General features: G+C 29.6%; 1 protein-coding gene across 14 annotated transcripts in view; it reads right to left on the bottom strand.

The window, feature by feature from the left end:
• The window catches only part of Ufd4 (ubiquitin fusion-degradation 4-like), a 280366-nt gene that overhangs the window by 5313 nt on the left and 250339 nt on the right, over window positions 1–24714 (bottom strand). For all 14 annotated transcript variants that reach the window (XM_075368433.1, XM_075368435.1, XM_075368434.1 and 11 more), the window contains 6 exons: window positions 20115–20319; window positions 16809–16899; window positions 14183–14480; window positions 8958–9092; window positions 6279–6567; window positions 1470–1711 (listed from right to left, as the gene is read on the bottom strand). In XM_075368433.1, coding sequence (XP_075224548.1) covers window positions 1470–1711; window positions 6279–6567; window positions 8958–9092; window positions 14183–14480; window positions 16809–16899; window positions 20115–20319 — 1260 coding nt within the window. The remainder of the gene's footprint in view (window positions 1–1469; window positions 1712–6278; window positions 6568–8957; window positions 9093–14182; window positions 14481–16808; window positions 16900–20114; window positions 20320–24714) is intronic.

The following is a 24714-nucleotide window of genomic DNA, read 5'->3' as shown; positions in this document are numbered from 1 at the left end:
AAAAGAGTGATCACATAGTCTAGTGAAAAAATAAATAAAAGAATCTACAACATTATTAAAAAATAGAGATAAACAAAATAGTAGCATAACAATACACAGAAAGAAATACAAGGGTGTATGCTCTTTACTAAAGCATAGTAAAGATGTTATCATATGTCTGATACCAAACCAATTCACGTGTCACTCAGATATCTCAAGTTCAGCATGTGCTGGCATTTCAGCCATCTTCATTTTTGTATAATTTCACTTGAAATTTATACTTTACTATTGTATAATTAAATATTTGTAATTTTTATTTGGAAATAATTGAATTGAAGACTGAAATTGCACTATATTAGATCTCTAAATTAAAAATTTATTTTTCTATATAAACTGTGGTGATATAACAAAGAAAATATATTTAATGAAACCTAGTGCGAGTGAAATGAGTATCAACATTGTTAACTACTACATTTCTTTATTTTAATGAGAAAATTATTGTATTTTATTTTTTGATTTATTAGGATTAGCAAGCAGGCTTTAAATCTTTTATGATGTCAGAATTTTTTTTATGAACAATTAATTGGTAGTTATATTTTCTTAGTCATTGGTTTGGATACCATCAGTAAGCTGGGTCATCACTGTCAACACCATATTACATTCATTCACTTTATCTTTGCCCTACCTAATGTAATTTTATTATTTTTATAAAACTGCATCCAATAATTTTTTACTTTGATAGAATATAGAAAATTAGTTTATTGTATATTGCTATGACTATTAGAATTTAATCTTTTACTTCACACCCTTCATTTTCTAGGATGATACTTTCTGAGAGGTTTCAGTGTTGTGGAATCATTAGGTTATAAGTGCTGTTTAATATCTTACCTGGGCATTTTTAATTTTATTACATCTTTCTTTGCCTGTTTATAAAAAAATCTTAAAAATTACTGCTAGATTAAGATATTTATTAGGTGGATGTGTAGTTATTTATTATTTAAATGAAGGTACAGAAATCAATTTATACGAAAAATTAACATTTTATACATTAAAAATATTAAAATAAAGAACACAAGAAACTGGAATACTGAGCTTCACTGTTCATAAAATCATATTTATACTCTTAAAAATTCTCATCCACCAGTGGATTTTCATCTGAAAGGGGTGCCGGCACCCCTTTCAGATGAAAATCTTATACAACTTTTTTTCTACAATATGTATTAAGCAAGTTTTTAAATGCTAAATTTTTTAATAAAGTAAGACTGTTTAATGTCCCTATTCACAATAGTTTTTGAATCTAGAATTATTATACCTTATAATTTAGAAATATAAAATACATATGTTTTTAGATATTGATTAACAGAGTCCAAATAGTGATAATTAAAACATCACATAAATGATTAAATTGGTTATATACTTGATCTGCATCATTGAAATAATTATGAATAATGAATAATTATAAATATGTATACAACTGTAATATCATTTACCTATCTCTTGTATATCCGAGTTTTGGTTCAGTATAATTTAATAGATCTTCTCTGGTCCAATGAGGATTTTGATCACCACACAACATCACTCGGACTTCTGTTGGTGTAAATGCTCTTAATTTGCTGAGAGGGAAAACACGACAGAACCCTGCACGGAATGCCTCCATTTGTCGAGCAATACCTTTCTCCAAGCAGAAGCGTGTAGTGCCTTCAATATATTCTTCTACATTATCTAGACTTACCTGCAAAACAAGAAATAATCTCATTGACATCACAAATAAAAATCATATCATGCCTGATGTAAACCTGTTTAAAACTTTTTAATAGGGAGTAGAAAAACAAGACTTTCAGATAAAAACCTTAAAATAAAAATATGGATAAATAAAATGCCTCAGAATAATTAATTTTTTTCTTAAAATATTTAAAAGATTTCATTGAGATATGTAACTAAATATATGTATAATTATTTATAATTTTTTAAAATATATGTTGATAATTGAATAACCCAACTGAAAAAAAAGTTATATTTACTTCTAATTTAATTTTATTCTACTGGTAAGAATTAAACTCAAATAACAAAAGATCATATATATAAATATATATTTATAGTGAGTTAATCTAAGTATTCTTAAACTATGAAACCTTACGTAATTAAAATAACAAATAATTATTTTCATTTTTTCGTTAAAAGGAGGTTGCAATATAGCAATAAAAAATATAATCGTAAATGAAAAATAAATATTTATAATTACTTAATGAACAAATCAAATACGTCTAAAAAAAACCTGTATTAAAATTGCATTATGGAGTATATACTTCTCTCTCTTAAAGATAATTTTTATTCTATAGGAAAATTTTTCTATACTGCAAATGAATGCTCCTACTGAGTATGTAGTGTAGAAAAAAAGAGTACATTCTTTATTACAAAAATATTAAGTTATATTTTTTATATAATAAGTTTGTGAGTGTACTTTATTTTATGTATTTCAATTGACCATAACAAGCTCATTTGAGCCCAATGAGACTACATACTATATTATATATACAAATGTGTATTTCATTACCTTCAGTTGTGGACAATATAAAAAAAAGGTAACGCAAACAGCATCTACGTTGTTAAATAGCTTATATTTAAAACATAAACAATAAATCTAAACAAAACCAAAATGAAAGGGTTAAGAAAACAATTAAAAAACGATATTAATATTGTATGCAATCAGCACTTAGGTTGCTAAATAGTTGCATCATAGCATTTAATGGAAAATTGAAACCATAATTTCTTCTGACTTTATGGCTGTAAAAAATTAACAGAGATCTACTAAATGTACAGGTACATAAATATTGACTCCTCCTAGAAATGCTGGTCTCTAAATCTTGCTCTGGGCAAACTAGCATGAAAAAATTAATGAAGCTTTCTTTCTCTCTCTTCATTCATCATCTGTATATTTCAAATAACTGTAACAAATAACTATAAGAAATTTTAAAAGAATATATATTACACAATTTAAAAAACAGGTATTAGAGAAACCTTTCCTACATCGCTTCAATCATATACTAGTGTGAAACAAACATAATGTCCAAACAAAAGCATAATTTAGTTTAGAACTAGCATAATACTTATGTAAATTTAGAATGCCATTTTAGTATGTTTCAGAATGGCTGGCCTACACAATTTAATAATAAAGCCAAGAAAAGAAGATTAATTCTAAAATAATTTATCATTTTAAGTGAATTAAAATGGCCATTAATTCATTTACTTCCATTTTGTACTTTACAACTAAATTTTCAAAAATGGTTTGTATTCATCATTATAAAAAAATTATGAAAAATAAGAATCAAACTTCTCTTTCTACTCATTCAACTATTGTAATGCACTCATACAATCATCTGGTTCTCTCCTCATCTTCAAATCATTGACATAAAACAGTGCTGAAGAACTTTTGATACACTCAATTATACAATTTATATGACCTTGCAGTATCTGGTTGTACATCAAAATGATGAAATCTGAATACCTTGTGAGAGACATATTAAGGATGTTAAATATCATTTAAATGCTGCTTATTGTGAGGAAACTGTTGATCAGTGCTGTGAATAGGTGGACAATTAAATTTTGCACATCAAAAGCACCAAACAGAGGTGGATGAATTGATTCAAAATGATTTTCACATCACATAACATACTGCTACCCACATAGGCATATTGAAAGAATGAGTAGGAAGAATTATTGCAAGACTGGCTATCATAAAATCTGTTCATGGTGAGTGCCACACAAACTCGCAGAAAAAACAAACAAAAAGGAAGAAAGGTTGTGAACAGCTTCTGAAATGTAATCATGACAGTGGAAATGTCTTGCTTTTCGATACTGTAAAAAGAGACAAAACTTGAGTGCACAATCATGACCTAGAAGAAAAACAGCAAACATGGAATATCAGCACTATGGTTTAAAAAAATCAGTTCTCTTGTCAGTGTTCTGGGATTCCAAACCTATGTACATGACCGACTACCTGGAAACTCTATGTAAATTCTTTGTGATGTGTAAAGAGGTTAAAACACCTTACATATGTGTGTTGTTTGACAATGCAAAGAACCAAGAATGCTTGTCATACACTTCGCATACAACTGCTGAGGCTCTTGTAAAGTTGAAATTTGGACCAACTCCATACTCTACATACTCAACAGATTTGGTGAATTGTGGTTTACTTTTCTGGTTTTGTGGTTTTCTTTCTGGTTTACTTTTGGAAGAGATCTGTAGTGACTATGAGGAAAAATAACTTAAATTTTTTTTGTAGCAGAGAAAATAAATTTTATGCCACATTTGTTTCATTTGGAGTTATGCAAGACTATGCATTACACATTTCAGCCACCCTTTGTATCTTCACTCTCTTTCCTTAAAAAATACTAATGCTTTCTCTTACATCTTTATTTTTTTAAAGCAGTACTGCTCATTTACTATAATATGTACATCTGAGCAGTAGATCTAACATAATTAATAAAAAGGGATATGTGATAACAATTTATCAATCTTATTTTATTTTTAATATATTTTTTTATAATTTGGTTTTAGAAGAGAAAATTCAATAATAAAACTTCCAATCTTTTCTTGTTCCTGAGATACTCTATTCAAGAGTTGCTCGTTTGGGCGCCAATTTACTTTTTAATGTTTAACCAGAAGAAATGCTTTCATTTAAAATATTAAGGATTATCATGAAATATGATATCAGAATAGCCACTGATTCAACAGTATTCTGCAAGCTTGTACTTTCCACCTGTTAATAAATATGAAATACCATAGGTCAAGTATATTAATTTGGATTACATAAATCTTTCATGAATTTTTTTAAGTTAGTTTTAACTTCTGGTAAAATTAAATTTTGTAGAATATATATATAATAAATACATACACACAAACACACACAAAATTTAAAATATTCTGTCAGACTTTGCAAAGCACAGAATTAGAGAAACACTCTTACCTTTAATCTTTTACTCCATCAAAGTGCTTTCAGCCCTAAGCCCATCCTCAGTGATTTTTTTTATAAACTCTTAAACTGCTTACATTTACACAATGAAATTATTCGTCAAGAATAAAAAAAGAGATTCTTTTTCTTATTCTTGACTAAACAAATATTTGTTCTAAATTAATTTTTTTGTTTTTAAAAACCTTTTAAAATTGTTATTTTATTTTAAACAAACAATTTTTACAAAATGTAAAAAGCTAATAATTTTATTGTGTAAATGTAAACAGTTTAAGAGTTTATAAAAAAATATTACTAAGGATGGGCTTAGACCTGAAAGCACTTTGATGGAGTAAAAGATTAAAGGTAAGAGTGTTTCTCTAATTCTGTGCTTTGCGGAGGCTGAAAGAATATTATAATATATATATATATATATATATATATATATATGAACATTTACATACAGAGGAAATAAAAACTGGACTATAAAAGTTTAACCTAAATATATATATATTTTTTTGCTACATTTGCAGTTTTCAGTATATTATTGCTTTACTAAGAATAAACTCTGAATCATGTGAAACTCGGAACTGTTACAGATACATAACATGATGTGCACAGTTACTGGAATGCATGTGTTATAAAAAATATCAAGCTTACTGAACCGAAACTGTGACTTCATGTTAAGTGTTCATTACAGTATATTTTGACCTTCCAGTTGTTTTTATATTTTGCTTTTGAAATGTTACATAAAACATGGATGTGAAAGTAATAATGAAAGATTAAGAAGCCAGACTGAAGTAAGAGCTTAAAATGCAATAATTCCAAGTGAACTAATTTTAATGTGTTTTTATAAAATAATTTTTGTTGTAAGAAAGTAGCTTTCAACAATTGAAAATAAAAATAATTCATAAAAGTTCAATGTTTATTAATTAAATTTTCCTGGTATAACAATTAACACTAGCAGGTCATTCTAAGTCTCTTTGTAAGCTATGTATGTCTCTTGCGGATGATCATGTTCAATTGAAAATTTAAATAACATGTAGAATAAAATCTATCAGTTATGACCATAATTCATTATCCCTTATCACAGCAGTAAATATAAATATAAACACGATATTTATTTCATTCTGGTTTTCATTATAATTGTACCAAACTGTTAAAAAACATAGGGTTTTCTTCTTTGTTCAAATAGCAATAATTAATTTATCTAATTATATAATTTATCTGTACTGTTATACTGATATCTTTACTTACAAATCAACTTTTTACTCCAAATAACAGGCATGATTTTATTAAGAGTTAAAAAAATCAGTAAATAACTAGTGCAACTAAAAAAAATCTAATTTACCTCGATATCAGAACCATTAGGAATAAGATCAGTAGCTGGGAAAGCAAAGACCTTTGATGACGGAAGGTAAGAGAATGTAATAGCAAGGTCTTCGAGGCGGACAACAGGACCTGCACTACAAGACACCAGAGATAGGTTCTGTATTTGATGAGATTTAGTTTCAGGAGATAGAGTGTTGTCTTGTGCTATTTTAGCTTTTCTAGTAGCTAAATCACGTAATTCCTTTAAAAACTTGCCCCTCACAGGATCAATTTCTGACAAATCTTCGGCACTCAGAATTCCATAGAACCTGTAACATAGTTTCATCCTTAAGGTCCTGTAAAAACTTTTCATTGAGACAAAAATTTCACAATATCCTTTTACAACAATCCACATTCATTAACTGCTGTACATTAACACATTCATTACAAATTATGAACATCTGCAGAAAAAATATATTATATAAAATAAAAACATTAAACATTAAAATATTTTTCTTTTTTATATTTTAGGAATTTTCTATCAACTGGTGATGTGGGATCCTGCAAAAGTCAACTTTTGGTATTAGTTTTTTAAGTTCTGTTACTATGTTTGGTGGTTATTTTGTTGTTTGAGATCGTATAAAATAAGTAAAAAAAATAGCATTGTGATTTTGACAATGGTACTTCTAATACAATTTTTTCATTTGAATAAATCAATTTTGATATTTGATCAGTTTTCATTTGGGTGTACCTTACAGAAGAAGCACTACTATGGAAAAAAAAAGATCTAGCTATCAGAACAAATTTTTGATCTGACATCAGCTGTTTACTAGGGAGTTTAGGAAATAGTGTAGCACTAAGCATAGATTCTTTGCCCAGCAAGTTCATTTTGGATAAAAACTGATTTTTCTATTATGAGTACACATACATTTGCTCTAAAGCTTTAAACTCTAAAAATTGGTCTTCAGGGTCATTATGCCTTTGTAATTAAGTCATGAATCTATTGATGCCTACAGTAGTTACTCAAGAGGTCTCGCTCTCTCTCTGCCAGTAAGAGTGATTCTTCAGATGGTGTAATTAATTATGCTTCTCAACCAGACTTAATTTTTTCAACTTAGTTTGAATAGTTAATAAACTTAAATGACATTTTGGCTTGAAAGAAGTTAAGTTTTCAGCTTTACATTCATTCAACTCTTAAGTGGATGATGATATTGCAAAAGTTTAATGTTTAAAGTTCTATTTCTTGGTGGATTGCTGGTAAAAAAAAGCTGAGCCCTTGAGACTGGAAGAGGCTTATGGTGTCTATGGGCTTTCCAGCCTAGATGGCAAACTACAAGTTACAAAACTGCAAGGATGGAAGGGAAAATCCCATCCCTGTTGCTTTTAGATGATTGGGAAGTGTGTTATTAAAATTAGGTATAACATTTTTTCTGAATTCAAATACTTCTTAGGTACTAACATAACAAACATTAGAAACAACCTAAAGCCTCTAACAAACTACAACATGATTGATGATTAGATAAAACAACTATATTTAATTTATTAATTAGTTTTCTTAAAAAAAAAAAATATATAATAGCACACTTTTTATATATTTTTTACATATTACATACATAGTAACCAATTCAAATTTACAGCTGAAATTTTCATTAGAAATTCTTTTTTGGTACCTACATTAATATTTTTGTTATTTATATTTATTTTGCATTGTGATACTTCTATTAAATTTGAATTTTTATTCTTCTTTTAATAAGGTTTTCATACATTATAATCGTCATTTTAAGGTAAAACAAATTCTACATTTTCCACTTCAGATCTATCATTTACGTTAATCATCTTTAAGCTACCAATATTAAGACAGATTTTTCAATTATTAGTACTTGATTTGTAAAAAATCTTTGTAGTTTTTCAGACAAATAATTCTTATGTTATATAAACCAATACCTACCGGCTCATAAAGCACTTTGCTTATTTACATACATAATCAAGTATAAAAGAATTGAGAACTGTAGTGTACTCTGGCAAGTAATCAATATTTATTATATTATACTTATAATAAATATCCACTTTGAAATATTTACAAAAAAGTGATTGTGTGAATTGATTTTTTACAATCTATACTGATTCATTTCTACAATCAAATAATTCTCTCTTCTTTTCTGACTGTAATTACTAAGAATTATAATTACTAGGAAAAAGGCAAGCCTCAGGCCTACTGCAAAAGTGTTTCATGGTTTATGTTAATCATTACACATGATTTTGTTAAATATTTTTTGCCAATTGTAACTAAATAATGTTGATGAATTAAGTGTAATAACAACCAACCACAAAAACGTTTACAATGAAAAGCTTCAAAATTCCGAACAGTATTAGCTGTTTCTTGAGTTGGTCATTTTTAACACAGCTCTCACCCCAATGATTTCCTTTCTTATCCTCAAAACACAAATATTTTAGATAAATTGTTTGTATCAAGAAGTATAAATAATTCAAACAAATGAATAATTTGAGAAGTATAAATCATTCAAATGACTGAATCCTTCATGTGCAACTACCCAGCACACCACCATTGGTCTGTTATGTGCCAATAGCAGCTAAAGTAAAAATGTGAGCACATACTACAAATAAACCCATGCACCATCCTTTTTTATGGGAAAGAAAGATGGCATTGTACAAATTTTATTTAAGTAAGTAATAAAATGCTTAAAAAAAACTTCATTACCAAGGCTTGACTTCTTCAGTATATATTTTTGGTGGATCCAATTCTAGCTCTTTTTCTGATTCTTCAGATATCAATGAAGATACCATCATGTCATCATCGATTGCACCACTACGACTTCTTGGCAATAAACCAATCCTATTTTACAAATAGAAAAATCAAATAAAATGATGGATAAGATTTACTCTATCTACAAATGTCTACTGCACATAATTTTACCTGTTAAAAATGCATCATATTTTTAACTTTATTAGTGACAATGATATCACCAAGAATTGGCAAATACATTGATAAAGTCATTTGGATTTTTTTTTTTTAAATTACAGAAAATTTTATTATTATCTTAATAAACATGTAGCATATAACATTACAAATAAACTTTTATATGTCCAAGATAACTGATGTTTTCTAATCTAAAAATAGTAAGGAATAATTTGTATTTAATTAAAATAGTTTACTTATGAAAAGTTTTTAATTAGATTTAAAACAAGATGAAGATGTGACCTCTTGACAGTATTAAATAGACATAGGGGCCTGGTGTACTGGATGCACAGTGCGTGAAATTAAATGTTCAAGTTTGACATTAGTGCACGACATTATCTATCATGCATGTGTTGATTTCTTCTGGCCCAGAGGTTATTTTTTCTTTTATAAACAAATACAATAGGTTTTTTTTTGTCTTCAGTCATTTGACAGGTTTGATGCAGCTCTCCAAGATTCCCTATCTAGTGCTAGTCGTTTCATTTCAGTATACCCTCTACATCCTACATCCCTAACAATTTGTTTTACATATTCCAAACGTGGCCTGCCTACACAATTTTTTCCTTCTACCTGTCCTTCCAATATCAAAGCGACTATTCCAGGATGCCTTAGTATGTGGCCTATAAGTCTGTCTCTTCTTTAAACTATATTTTTCCAAATGCTTCTTTCTTCATCTATTTGCCGCAATACCTCTTCATTTGTCACTTTATCCACCCACCTGATTTTTAACATTCTCCTATAGCACCACATTTCAAAAGTTTTTAATCTTTTCTTCTCAGATACTCCGATTGTCCAAGTTTCACTTCCATATAAAGCGACACTCCAAACATACACTTTCAAAAATCTTTTCCTGACATTTAAATTAATTTTTGATGTAAACAAATTATATTTCTTACTGAAGGCTCGTTTAGCTTGTGCTATTCAGCATTTTATATCGCTCCTGGTTCGTCCATCTTTAGTAATTCTACTTCCCAAATAACAAAATTCTTCTACCTCCATAATCTTTTCTCCTCCTATTTTCACATTCAGTGGTCCATCTTTGTTATTTCTACTACATTTCATTACTTTTGTTTTGTTTATTTTCATGCGATAGTTCTTGCGTAGGACTTCATCTATGCCGTTCATTGTTTCTTCTAAATCCTTTTTACTCTCGGCTAGAATTACTATATCATCAGCAAATCGTAGCATCTTTATCTTTTCACCTTGTACTGTTACTTCGAATCTAAATTGTTCTTTAACATCATTAACTGCTAGTTCCATGTAAAGATTAAAAAGTAACGGAGATAGGGAACATCCTTGTCGGACTCCCTTTCTTATTACAGCTTCTTTCTTATGTTCTTCTATCTCTGTATTTGAACCCTAATTTTTTTAAAATGCTGAACATTTTATTCCAGTCTACGTTATCGAATGCCTTTTCTAGGTCTATAAACGCAAAGTATGTTGGTTTGTTTTTCTTTAATCTTCCTTCTACTATTAATATGAGGCCTAAAATTGCTTCCCTCGTCCCTATACTTTTCCTGAAACCAAATTGGTCTTCTCCTAACACTTCTTCCACTCTTCTCTCAATTCTTCTGTATAGAATTCTAGTTAAGATTTTTGATTCATGACTAGTTAAACTAATTGTTCTGTATTCTTCACATTTATCTGCCCCTGCTTTCTTTGGTATCATGACTATAACACTTTTTTTGAAGTCTGACGGAAATTCCCCTTTTTCATAAATATTACACACCAGTTTGTATAATCTATCAATCGCTTCCTCACCTGCACTGCGCAATAATTCTACAGGTATTCCGTCTATTCCAGGAGCCTTTCTGCCATTTAAATCTTTTAATGCTCTCTTAAATTCAGATCTCAGTATTGTTTCTCCCATTTCATCCTCCTCAACTTCCTCTATAACACTATTTTCTAATTCATTTCCTCCGTATAACTCTTCAATATATTCCACCCATCTATCAACTTTACCTTTCGTATTATATATTGGTGTACCATCTTTGTTTAACACATTATTAGATTTTAATTTATGTACCCGAAAATTTTCCTTAACTTTCCTGTATGCTCCGTCTATTTTACCAATGTTCACTTCTCTTTCCACTTCTGAACACTTTTCTTTAATCCACTCTTCTTTCGCCAGTTTGCGCTTCCTGTTTATACCATTTCTTAATTGCCGATAGTTCCTTTTACTTTCTTCATCACTAGCATTCTTATATTTTCTACGTTCATCCATCAGCTGCTATATATCGTCTGAAACCCAAGGTTTTCTGCCAGTTCTCTTTATTCCGCCTAAGTTTGTTTCTGCTGATTTAAGAATTTCCTTTTTAACATTCTCCCATTCTTCTTCTACATTTTCTACCTTATCTTTTTTACTCATACCACTTGCGATGTCCTCCTCAAAAATCTTCTTTACCTCCTCTTCCTCAAGCTTCTCTAAATTCCACTGATTCATCTGACACCTTTTCTTCAGGCTTTTAAACCCCAATCTACATTTCATTATCACCAAATCATGGCCGCTATCAATGTCTGCTCCGGGGTAAGTTTTGCAGTCAACGAGATGATTTCTAAATCTTTGCTTAACCGTGATATAATCTATCTGATACCTTGCAGTATCGCCTGGCTTTTTCCAAGTGTATATTCTTCTATTATGATTTTTAAATTGGGTGTTGGCAATTACTAAATTATACTTCGTGCAAAACTCTATAAGTCGGTCCCCTCTTTCATTCCTTTTGCCCAGCCCGTATTCACCCACTATATTTCCTTCCTTGCCTTTTCCAATGCTTGCATTCCAATCTACAACTATTATTAAATTTTCATCTCCTTTTACGTGTTTAATTGCTTCATCAATCTGTTTGTATACACACTCTACCTCATCATCATCATGGGCGCTTGTAGGCATATAGACGTTAACAATCGTTGTCGGTATCGCTATGCGTTTTGAAATACTCTATTCTCTTCCCTATCTTCTTGTTCATTATGAAACCTACTTCTGCCTGTCCATTATTTGAAGCTGAGTTAATTATTCTAAAAGTATTATAATATTCTATAAGTATTATACAATATGTATAATACATAAAAGGCCTTCATACTTTATTTTTCTCCATACTTCATACTTTTATTTTTTTTTATATATAGAGTATGAAACTTGAAATTTAACATCAGCATTTCGTATAATTTGTGCGTGAAAATTAACAATTGCTTAATTGGAATAAAAATATAAAAACTAAATTAAATATAACATAGGGTAATTAGTTACGCTATGCATTATTAGCAACGCAATGAATTAAAAAGATAATTTTCAACAGTTCTTAGTTTTATCACAATACATGCCACTTTTTTTACTGCATTTTGGAAAATTCTGATTCTGTAAATAAACAACTACATGAAATGACTTTCCCATTTCCTGAAGATGATTATGTGATTAAGTGCATAAAAGAAAGGTCATAAAAGTAAAAATGACAGTTGATCTAAGATTGAAGCTGTACAAGAATTTCTGAAAAAAAATTATTTATTTAATGACAATGAAAATAATGCTAATTTTCAATGTAGTTCCTGGCTACATTTAGACACTTGTCCCATCTTTCTATGAACTTTCTTATTCATTACTAAAAAATTGTTCACTTTGGGGTTTCAACAATTCTACCAGTCTCGACCTTCCCATTGTTGCCAAACTTACTAGAAAAAAAGTGAAACCTGCAATAAGGAGGAAATATCTTTGTTCTCACACAAAAGTCATAATTTCTGTGTCTTTTGAGCAGTTTGATACATCATGCAGAAAAATTACATCCTTTGGGCGAGACAAAGACATTTCCTCTTTATTGCAGGTTTCACTTTATTTTCAGTTTACTACAATTGTATTCGCTGTTGACTATATGTTGTTAATTAAATAATTACAGTAAATTGGGCTTTACATTCCTAAAACAAGTTTAGTACCTAACCAGTTGACACATAGGTTTTGAACTTTTTCCCGATGGGTGAACTCTGATGTTTCATTCTGAACTTCGATGTTTGAATTCTAGATCAAAACAAATAATCCAAGTTTTATCACAAGTTAAATAGCATGCATTACATTCCATTAAAAACTGTAGTTTAAAATTCTGTATAATGTGAATTCTGGTGTCTTGTGATTTTGAGTTAATCGTCTTGAAATCCACCTAGAATGTTTTACAGAAATTCAGCTTATTATTGATAATGGGACGATACTGATACAATACAAATTTAGTAGTTTCTCAAACTTTTATGCATGTTCTAGTAAATAAGATCATTAATACTATTTTGCAAAGTGCCAGTCAAAAGTTCCACTGGTCTGCTATGATGAAAATAATCAAAAGTTTGAAGATTTCTTCCCAGATAAATAAATGAACAAGTTGGGCTACATCTCAATATTTTACATTTGATTATTTTCTAATACTATTATTTTTAACACTTCTCAGCTTGTGACTGTAGAGTATAATTTGTTCACTGTCATCATTATATTGCATAGATGATAGTAATAAGATTAATAGCTGTAAGTAGATTTAATTTATTAGATATCTTCTTTAGAGCCTACTGCAATATGGTAATTACAGCTTCAACAGAGACTAATAGTTATATTTCTTTATTAACAAAGCTTAAGTTTATTTGGAGAGATTTCTTCACTGTCTATTGCCAGCTGTTAATTTCCAAAGTACAGCTGAATGTTCATTTAATTGAGGTAAGTAATGAAGACAATATAATTACATTTTTATCAGTGCAGTTAATTATATTTTTAAAATAAATTTGCAACAATTCCAATTTTTAATGATTAATTTTTGTTTTTTAATTATCTTAAGTTTTAATCTACTTAATATTTCAAATTCATACATACATACACTACTTGGTATGTAAGCTTTTTTTGTTTATAAATGTTGAAATTAATAAGAATAATTAAGTAATTTTTTTTAATCTTTGTATTTTATCTACAAAAGAATGTTGGAGAAGTACATACTAAAACTGACCTTTCATTAATATTATTTTGTATATCTCCTTGACAAATTAATTTAAGAAAAGGTTGTGACAATGGAAGGTCAACCAATCTGTTATCTTGTAAAACTTTAGCAAGGAAAACACCAAGGAACCAAAAGTGAGACACGGCTCGATCACATGCTGATGAATCCTGGGGCAGGGGCGCTGGGAAGAGGCCGCTCAGCCGTCGTACATAATAGCCTGGTGGCTTCATACCCTCACCAAGATCGAGACCAGTTGTCTCGACCGTATCACCATCATCATCGTCATCATCATCACACAGCCACATACCTGTAGAAATTTATAACAAATAAACGACTTAGAGAAAAAAAAACTCTACAAAACATCTATAAACATATGGGTTAAAAATCAGCAAATTAAAAATGAAATATAAGGAAGCTAATATTAACAACATACATATAACATGTGAAATTGCCAAAATCAAAATTTTAGCACTTCATAGAACTGAGATACAAAAAAGATATTTTTCTGAATTTCTTTCTAATCATGTTTACAAACAGGCGGCAATTTTTTAATGTGTCATGATGATTTAGTTGAGATGAGGATAATGAAATATCAAAAACAATGATTAACTTAAAATTACAGCTATATGCAATTAACATAAATTAAGTCATCCTGTTCATGTAGCTGTGAAAAGGTGCAATGCAATGAGAAAAGGTATACTGTAGATAATAAAATAATAAGCTATTAAACTGGAAGAAATAAATGACCTTTAAAACTTTATAATGCAATTCTTCTTACAGAAAAATAGAGAAGCAACATACGCTTAACATAGAGAAATTGTAGCAGTTGTCACAAAAGATGCAAAGAAAGACTGATGATTTGCTCTATCGGTACAACAAATGCATTGGAAAAACACAAAATAAAATTTCTTGTTATCAGCAAGTTAGCTAAGCCCTGAGCCATTTGCAATGCAATTCATCAAAACCAAAAGATAATTAATTTCTGCTTTTTAAATTGTAAAACTGCTCTTATAGCTGGAATTGTGTTGTTTATGCTATTCCTTGCACCAGACATCGTAAGTCTAACAAAACTATGGGCAAGGAGGTTTAAGAGAATATGCAATAGAAATATATATGTCAACTGTTGCAGCAGTTTCTTATAAAAGTAATGGAAAAAGAATTGAAGGATTATGACAAAAAATAAACTCAGCAAAGGGGTGTTTTACTATATTGTGAAGTGAGATTAAATAAATTAGTGTTTGTAGATAAGTTAACAGTAATTAATTAAGTTTGCAGTAATTACTAACATTGTGGAATAAAATTTTGCTATATTCCTTTACTTTCACACATTTGATGAAATGAAAATCAAATGTCATCTCAGAAATTAGCCATCTTCTAAAATGTGAAAATTATACAGAAATTAGTATCAATAAAAAAGTGGCTAGAGATGAAAGCTTGAATTGACATAATACATTTATTGTAGACATCCTGAACAAAAAAAAAAAAAAAAAAAAAATGGAAGTGATGAAGAGGAACATATCTCCGAGAGAATACATCTCAGTAGCGGTGTAAGATTTTTAAAGAATATGCTGTGCTGTGCAAAATAGTTTATTCTTCTGGTTAAATCCTGGCAAGAAAAGATGATAGTGGTGGAAATTCAATATAATTTCAAAAGCAAAATGTACTAAATAAATTTTTCACAAAAAAGGTAAAAACATTAATTTTAAGAAGTATTCTTCAACAATCTAACTAAAGCAAATATTAAAACTATTTTGACATTTAATTTAGTTGTTTGTTACAGTACATCTTTTTTAACAATTGTGTGTAATTTTTATTTTCTGCAGAAACCAGAGTTTTTGATACTCAAAACTGATTCTGGTCCAAGCAAACTCAAATTATTGAGACTCTTCTGTATTAATTATATTGCAATATATTTGAAATAATAAGACAGAATATACAGATTGAAGTCCCATACACTTCAGGGTGTATATAGTGAAAGTATTTTTGACTTCATATGCTGAACATACATTATTATATTCATATATTTATGGTATAAATACCACTTCATAAACTGCAAGAAGGAATCTATTTATTTAATCCTTAATGTAATACATGCTTTTACAGTTATAGGATTTAAGCTAAGATATAGGCTGTGTAATAAAAAATCAGGATGCAGAGAAAGAAAAGATTAGGTTAGTTAATATATAAAAAGTGAAGTTAAGTAAATGTAAAGGTTAGGTTAAGTAAAAAAAAAGTAATACATTAAACAAAATTTGCTGAATTCTGAAATTTTTCAATGCTATTATACACAAACTTCAACAACAAAGATAAGATGTATGAGTGAATTAATGGCAAATAAAAATGCTAATATTCTGTGCTGAGAAGTTTCCTTCTTGGTCTTCATTCTAAGACTGGCTGATTTAGAAGTTAGTATGCCAATCACTGCACTTATTAATCTGCCAGTTTAGTTAATTTATAAATGTCAATTTGTTTTATAAATTTCAAATATATTATCTGAAGTAAATTTATAATACATAATGGAGTTAATAACATCTTGAAAGCAGATGACAGCCATCATGCATTTTCAAAGGTACGAAAATAAAATTTAAAAATGTAAAAAAAATAGTATTAATACTAAAGTTTTGTTATAAGTTACCTAGGTCACGTCGTTGTAATTCAGCAGCAACTAGAGCATAAAATTCAAGTGTAGGTCCCAAACCAGTTCCTTCTTCACCTTGAAATTCGACCTACAATATAAAGAAATAAACATACTCAAACACTAAAAATAAACAAACATGTTAAATATTAGTCTATAGATTACAGAAGGCTACTAAAATAATTTATTGACTTCTCTGACTAGAGGGTACATAATATTATCAACTTAAGGGAGAGCAAGCAAAAAAGGATTTGAAAATGTTTGATCTAACATATCTTTGCACTTGCTGTTTACACTGATGACCTAAAGACATATATTTTAATGCTCTATAAACAGGCTAAGTACAGGATCATATAAAAAATCTGCAATTGTTCACTTAGTTCACAAATTGAGCTGGAGGCCATCTAGCTGTATCCCAACATGCTCCATGATACTGTTCTCTTGAAGTATTAACCATCTTTTAAACATTTGCAAATAAGAATAATCATTCATGTATTCTTCAAAAAAATATGTCTGAACAAGTACTGTGATGTCATATGGTCCATATCATGACGTATGGTGAGTTCCTTTCTACTTGAACACATAATGAGGATTTTCTTTGGCCCAGAAAATCACATTTCTGGTTTGTGAACTGTAACAAATTGTACATTCATCAGAAAACAAGATTCTTGTAAGCACTACGTATGGAAATCACGTTAATAGCATGGCAGATAGCAACATGAAATTCCATTTATCCATTTGATAATTTATTCACAAAAGTTGAATGGTTTCATATTCAAGCATTTTTTAGTATAAGCATACATTGTTGACCACAGTATATTAAATTCACCTGTTTAATTGTGAATACATTTAAGTAGAAACTGGTTAATTGAATCTGCAACAGGTGCACACATGTGCCATGTTTGCACATGTGTCTTTCATCCATTATGTGGCCTGTGTTTTTTTATCTTTTATGATCGCATAGGATCACTTTAATCAGTCCATTATCCAAGTCTCTTCGATGGAACTGTTTGGGCCTTGCGGTCCTCCCAGTAGTTTTTCATATGTTCCGATCTTTGTGCTCTTTCTAGTGTTCAAAATGTTTGTGCTGCAAGTTTTTTCTTGTTAGTGTGAAGTGGGTGTTTTTGATTTTCTTGTTTAATTTTATCTCGTCAGTGGTGTGTTCTGGTGTAAGACCAATAACTTCCTTCAGATCCTCTCTTAGTTCTCTGTTCCATCTGCTTGTCTTGGTGTTTTTCGGGTCGAGATTGTACTGTACTAGCCAATTCAGAAGTCTTCAATCTTGCATCCTCATGATATGTCCAAAGAATCCTTGTCTCCTCTTAAGCATTGCATCAAAGATGGGTTTTAACTCTTTGTACAAAACTTTGTTGGGCACAATCTCCCCATTACCCGTCTTTCTGGTAATTTTATTGATGCAAGTTCTTCCAATTCTTTCGATTTTCTGGAGGCTGTCTGTTCTTTGACTGTTTGATCGGGTGGAATAGCATTTCTGCTGCATTAGTGGCTTCTGGTTTTATAACTGTGTTGTAGTATCTTATTTTTGCATTTATTGATAGGTATTTTTTATTGTAACTGTACCAGGTTAATATCTGAGCTTTAGCTAGTTTGTTTCTTTTTATTTTGATTGAGGTTTTTTTGTTTGGGATATTTGTTGTTATTCTCAGAAGTATTTAAACTGGGTAACTACCTTGATTTTATTGCCATTTATGTTTACTTCTTTTAATCGTGTTGATTTTTGGGGCATGATTTCTGTCTTTTTGAATGATATCGATTGAAAATGTGAATGCAAAAACCCATGAAAACAGAAGGCTTACTGTTTCTAAATTATTGATTGAATTTCACTTTGTTTCGCAACCAGCAATTTAACTGAAAAACTGGGTTACGGAAAGTTGTTTTCGAGATGGGTACTGCAAATGAAGGTGATGATTTACAGAAGAAACATGTTATAACCAGTGATGAAATGTGCATATCTTAATCAAATATTGAGACAAAGCAATAATCAATGCGATGGCAGCATTCATCATCCCTGAAGCCCAAAAAGTTTTATGAAAAAGCTATGGTTTTTTGGGATGCTGAAGGGATATTGCTGATTGAATTTCTTGAATGTGGAAGAACTATTAATGTTGATATGCACTGTGAAACGCTTACAAAACTTAATGTTCAATTCAAAACAAAACGGACAGGAAGCTAACCAATGGGATTTTGTTTCTCCATGATAACGAATGACCTCACATAGCAAACAAAACCATTAGACAATTGTGATTACTTCATTGGGAAATCTTCAAATATCTATCTACCTTACAATCTAGATCATGTACTGAGTAATTATTACTGTTTTCTACATTTGAAACAATGGCTTACATTGCAGAAGTCTGAAAATGAAGAGGAATTGCAAAACAGTGTAATTAACTGGTTTACATCACAGTCAGGAAAATTCTTCAGTAATGGAATAATAAGGCTGGTAAGCTGATATCAAAGATGTATTGCAGTGAATGGCAAATATGTAGAGAAATAATATATATATATATATATATATATATATAAGAAAATTGATGTAATTTGTGTTTGTTTTCATGTCCTCTACTTTACATTCAATTTGATTAAATATTAATTATTTTTATTTATTGTTAATTCTAGTATTGTAAATTAGTATCAAATTAAGTAATAATTTTTTCACAATAATAGCCCACAATAATAATTCACAATAATAATAATTATGATACAAAATTACAACATCAATTTTCTCCCACAACTTGACTATTTGTTAACAGCTTTAAAAAAATAAAATGTCATTTTGTTCAAAATAAAAGGCTTAATATTTTACCAAAAACATAAATTTTGATAAAACTAACATTTATAAAGATATAACAGATTGAAAAATAAATATGGCAGCCATTTTGTAATTTGCAAAGGTACTTAAGACCTGATTTTTGCTAGTTGCTTACCAAATATTAATCTCATTTGTATATTTGAGATATAAACTTTTATATAAAAATAACAAAATGGTGGACAGGGGGAGGAGATGAAAGAGAAATTGTCACTTTTCCTAAAGATATTTTTTGATTAGTTTTAAAGTACAATCTGAAAAAGTATAGCCAGCCATTTTAGAAACACCCTGTATATTAAAAATTTTTTACCAACATATAATTAGAAATAGACTTGTAAAATTACTAAATATTACAAATAATCAGTATGACTAAGTTATGTCAATATCAGTTTATCTGTTGCAGAAGTCACATTGCTAATGGTTTTTAGTTAATATAGTTGGATGAAAATACTTATATTAATGATTATGAACTATACCTCCAGTATACTCTTCCTATCAGCATGAACTTTCATAACTTGTATCGCCCAAGACAGTAATTGTTCACCACGAGGTACTTTTACACGTTCATGTTTTAATCGTCCAACCCTAAATTCATGTGGATCATCACGACGAGGTGATAATCCAGGTGCTCTCTGACGTTCTAATGTTACATCCCGTTGAGTTTGAAGCCAAACAATAGATCTGTTAAAAAATTAATGTACAATTAAGATGATTAATCTATGTATGAAAAAAAAAATTATTTAACTTAAGTGGCTTACCACCTTTTCTCTCAATTATTACAAGAACAATTTATTATACCTGCTTATCAGAATGATGAATGTAGTTAAATTTTTATTATATTATTTATATTTGTTTGAAGAAAATCTAAATATAACACAATTATCAAAATAAAATACACTGTTACAATATACAGCTAGTTTAATAAAACCAAAATTTATATACCAAAAATTCTGCACAAGAATAAAAGGTAATATTCAATAATATTTTTTTTAATTTTTAATATATAATTATAAAGATTTAATAACTTAATTTTGTTATGAACTGTATTTCTTTACTTTTTAAAAGTTGTTTTCTAAAATTCAACTATACTCTCAGCTTATTGACTTTTATTGTGTTACGAAGTCAGAGAATTTTCATAAACCAATAGTAAATTTTTAAATAAACTAACAATATGTGTTTACATATACACTATATAATGTAAAGGATAAATTGTGTAGTTTATTTTACAAATAATTAAAAAAAAAAAATGTTCATCAAACAATAAAACACTGATTTTTTAAAAATGCTTTGTACCAGACCTTGATATATTCGTACCTTGATCCTATTTCTGATACTATACTGATTACAATAATAAACAATTTAATCATTGAGTAGTCTATCTGGCCTGTCCAATTCTGTGTGATTTTTTTTATTTTCCCTTGCAGATATTACAATCCAAAGAATTTATATTCATTACAAAACTGAATTACATGAACTTATTTATATATTTTCAGATCCTTCACCTCTGTTTTCACTATATGTTTTGCCTTCATGCAATTTATTTTCATTTTGTTTATTCAACATAACTAGAAATTTTGTCATCAATTATTCAATGTCATGTTCATATCCTACACAAGTATTACCTGGTCGTCAACAACCAGTAAGAAATGTATACAGTTATAATCTACTGGATTCCTATAAATATACATTTATTCTTCTGATCTTGCAGTAGATTTCTACAGTAGTATTTCTCTCCAAATATATTTTAAACAAGGTTAGTGATAAGCAACACACACCCCTGATATAGATCTTATTGGTTGCAAATCGTGTATATAATTTATTGAAGATTTTGATTATATTCTCTGGTCCTTTTACATCTGTGTCACTGGGTATAGACAATTCCTCTTGATATTTGTGTTGTCTACAACTGAGAATACTTTTATATTGCTGCTGTATCATACGATTTTTAAAACTATGAAAATCAGATATTTCCAGTCTTATTTTCCATTTTACAATAAAAGTAATTTGTTTCAAAGGGAACATACAGTCTGTATAAGACTGTCCTGAAGTAAATGCACTCTGTTCTTCTCCTATCATTATTTCCTGTTATATTACTTTCTTTATTATCAAATGTAAAGTCATCATCCCACCGTAGCCAACATTCAATCATTTCTTGGAGTTATTTTTTTAGAATGGGTTTCAAGTAACCAAATCCTCTAATCTTTAGGCGATTCATCATTATGCTTTAAAAGATATCTCTATTAATATATAAATCAAAATTTTATGTTCTTGAATTTACATGCTTAATACAAGGGTGGATCAGTAAGTACCTGTGTTTGAAGACAGGTGTTGTTGCTGAGGAAAGTTGGCATTACTACAGTATACTACCATCTATCAAATGACGCCATACAAAATTTCAGACTGATTCATAGGTTAGTTTTTATTTGACAGTCATTTGTATTAAACATTTATGGCGTTTTTGATACAATGGAAAAAGAACAATATCGATCCATAATTCACTTTTTATTTTTGGATGGAAGGTGTGAGAAATAAAAGCGAAGTTGGAATCTGTTTATAGGGACTCTTCACCATCTATGACAACTGTGAGATACTGGTTTAATGAATTTAAACGTGGCTGTCCATCTGTTCTTGATGCAGAGCACCCAGGTAGCCCAGCAGATGTGGTTACTGAGAAAATCATTAAAAAGGTTCATGATGTGATTCTTGCTGATCGCTGAATGAAAGTGTGCGAAGTAGCAGAGGCTGTAGTGTTGCATGGAATAGCAATAAACATTTTACATGATAAGTTAAGAATGAGAAAGCACTCAGCCTGATGGGTTCTGTGAGTGCTCACTTCGGACAACAAGCGGATATGATTGCCAACTTCAAAACAGTGTTTAGACCTCTTTAAGCAAAATCCACAGTTTTTATGTTGAGTTGTAACTGCAACTGAAACCTGGATCCATTACTATACTCCAGAAACCAAATGACAATCAAAACAATAGGTTTTTCAGGTAAATTTGTTCCAAAGAAGGCAAAGACGATCCCATTAGTCGGAAAAGTCATGGCTATGATTTTTTGGGATGCGAAGGGAATAATCCTCATAGACTTTCTGCAAAAAGAAAGCACAATCATGGGGCAGAACTACAGTGAATTATTGAACCGATTCAACGAGAAATTGAAAAAGTCATGGCCACTTGGGAAAGAAAAAAGTGCTGTTTCATCATGACAATGCATCAGCTCACTCATCCGGAATTGTTGCGGCTAAATTGCATGAATTGCTATCACATCTACTGTACTCACCTGACTTCATTCTGTTCCCAAACATGAAAACGTGGCTCGTGGGAAAAAAATTCGGCTTAAACGAAGAGGTCATCAAGAAAGACGCCTATTTTGAAGAGGTTGACAAATCATATTTTTGAGGGTTTAAAAAAATGGCAGGGACGTTGGGAAAAATATATCCGCCTAAAAGATTATGTTGAAAAATAAAAAAAAAGGTTTTTCTGAAAAACTTGCATTTTCATTCCTAACATGGGTACTTATTGATCCACCCTAGTTCTCTTTTGTTAGGTATCTTCCTATGTGCTGTTCTACTATTTGCACAATTTTGTCTTATTCATCATTTTTGGCTCTTGTACTTTTTTCTTCACTTTTCTGCATTTTTGTTGCTATGCTCTTCTACTAAAAGACTCCCCTGGTTATTCACACATTGTGCTGGTTCTTTTTTTATCCAACAATTATTCTAGTTCTTCATTTAATCAGTGCTTTTTTTATCTTTTCATGTTCTGTGCACACTTTCCCCAGAGATTTGGATGGTACACTAATTATTGAATCTTTTAACATATTCTTGCTCAACCATACCCACTAAGTTATTTGATAATTTAGAGGAGAGCCTTAATTTACAGAGAAGACTTACTTATTTCTGTGCTTATAGACTGTAAAGCATACTTCTGCGTTAAGTTACTTAATTTCTCTCTATCATTACCTATTCATCCTCCTACGTGATAGGTACATATTTTATATAGACAGGGATCAGTTCTGCATTCTGTGCTTCTGTACACTTAACGTCTTCAATATTCATTAAAATAATTTTTTCTTCAACATTATAATAAATTGCCATTTTCTAATTGGCTGGCACCATATAAACGTTTATATCTGTGTTGGAAATGACAATTTAATATTTTCAACAAAAAAAATTTACATTCTTCTAGACAAGTTCCATTCTTATTGATCATCTGCTCTTCATAATCACTAACTAGTGAATTCTTCATTCTCCTTCCTGTTCTAGCATTGAAGAAATCACTTAATCATGTTGTTTCTTTCGTTCAGTTTGTGTTAAAAGAATTCTAGCAATTTCCCTTCAAAATTATCCTTAATCTAATTTTTGAACCATCAGTTGGTAGGAATTCTCTTTCATGATTATCTCTTGTATCTATATTTCCAATTCCATCTTCATCATTCTCTCAACAATTTCCTGCCATGTTTTCTATAAGCTTTCAATCTTGTGAATAGCTTTAACAACCTCAGATCGTGCCCTATGTTTTTAGAGACGCCACTGAAGAATAATAATCATCTCTGTTTTCAAAACTATGGGACAGAAAACAAGTATTTTATTTTATCATCTGAAGTTATTTATTAGTTGTCAGAGCAATTAATTCTTATTACTATTATTATAAAATAAATAAGTTATTCTATTTTTTAATTTTACATATCTATTATATGTATTAATCACAAGTCAATTACTCAGAGAAAGCAAACTAATTATGCAATCATACTTCTCACATTTGAATTATTTTTTAAATCTTGAAAATGTTTGTCTAAATGTAGTTTGAAACAAACAAAATACAAAATTATTGAGATAAAAGTATGCTACCATCTATCTGTCAGGATTAGAAACAGACTGATTAATCTATAATGTTTCTTCTTTCATCATGTAAATTTTAAAAGCTAACAGTTAAACATTTGCTATTTTTGAATGAAAAGTAGCAATACAAAATAATATGAAACAAGCTAGTCTCCCTTCAAAAATTACATAAATTTCTATATATGAGGGGGAAATGTATGTCTGACAATAACTTGTTGACAAACTCTGTAAGA

Source organism: Lycorma delicatula, chromosome 6, assembly GCF_047948215.1.
Source record: "Lycorma delicatula isolate Av1 chromosome 6, ASM4794821v1, whole genome shotgun sequence".
Taxonomy (NCBI): Eukaryota; Metazoa; Arthropoda; class Insecta; order Hemiptera; family Fulgoridae; genus Lycorma; species Lycorma delicatula.
This window is presented reverse-complemented; position numbering and strand designations above follow the sequence as displayed.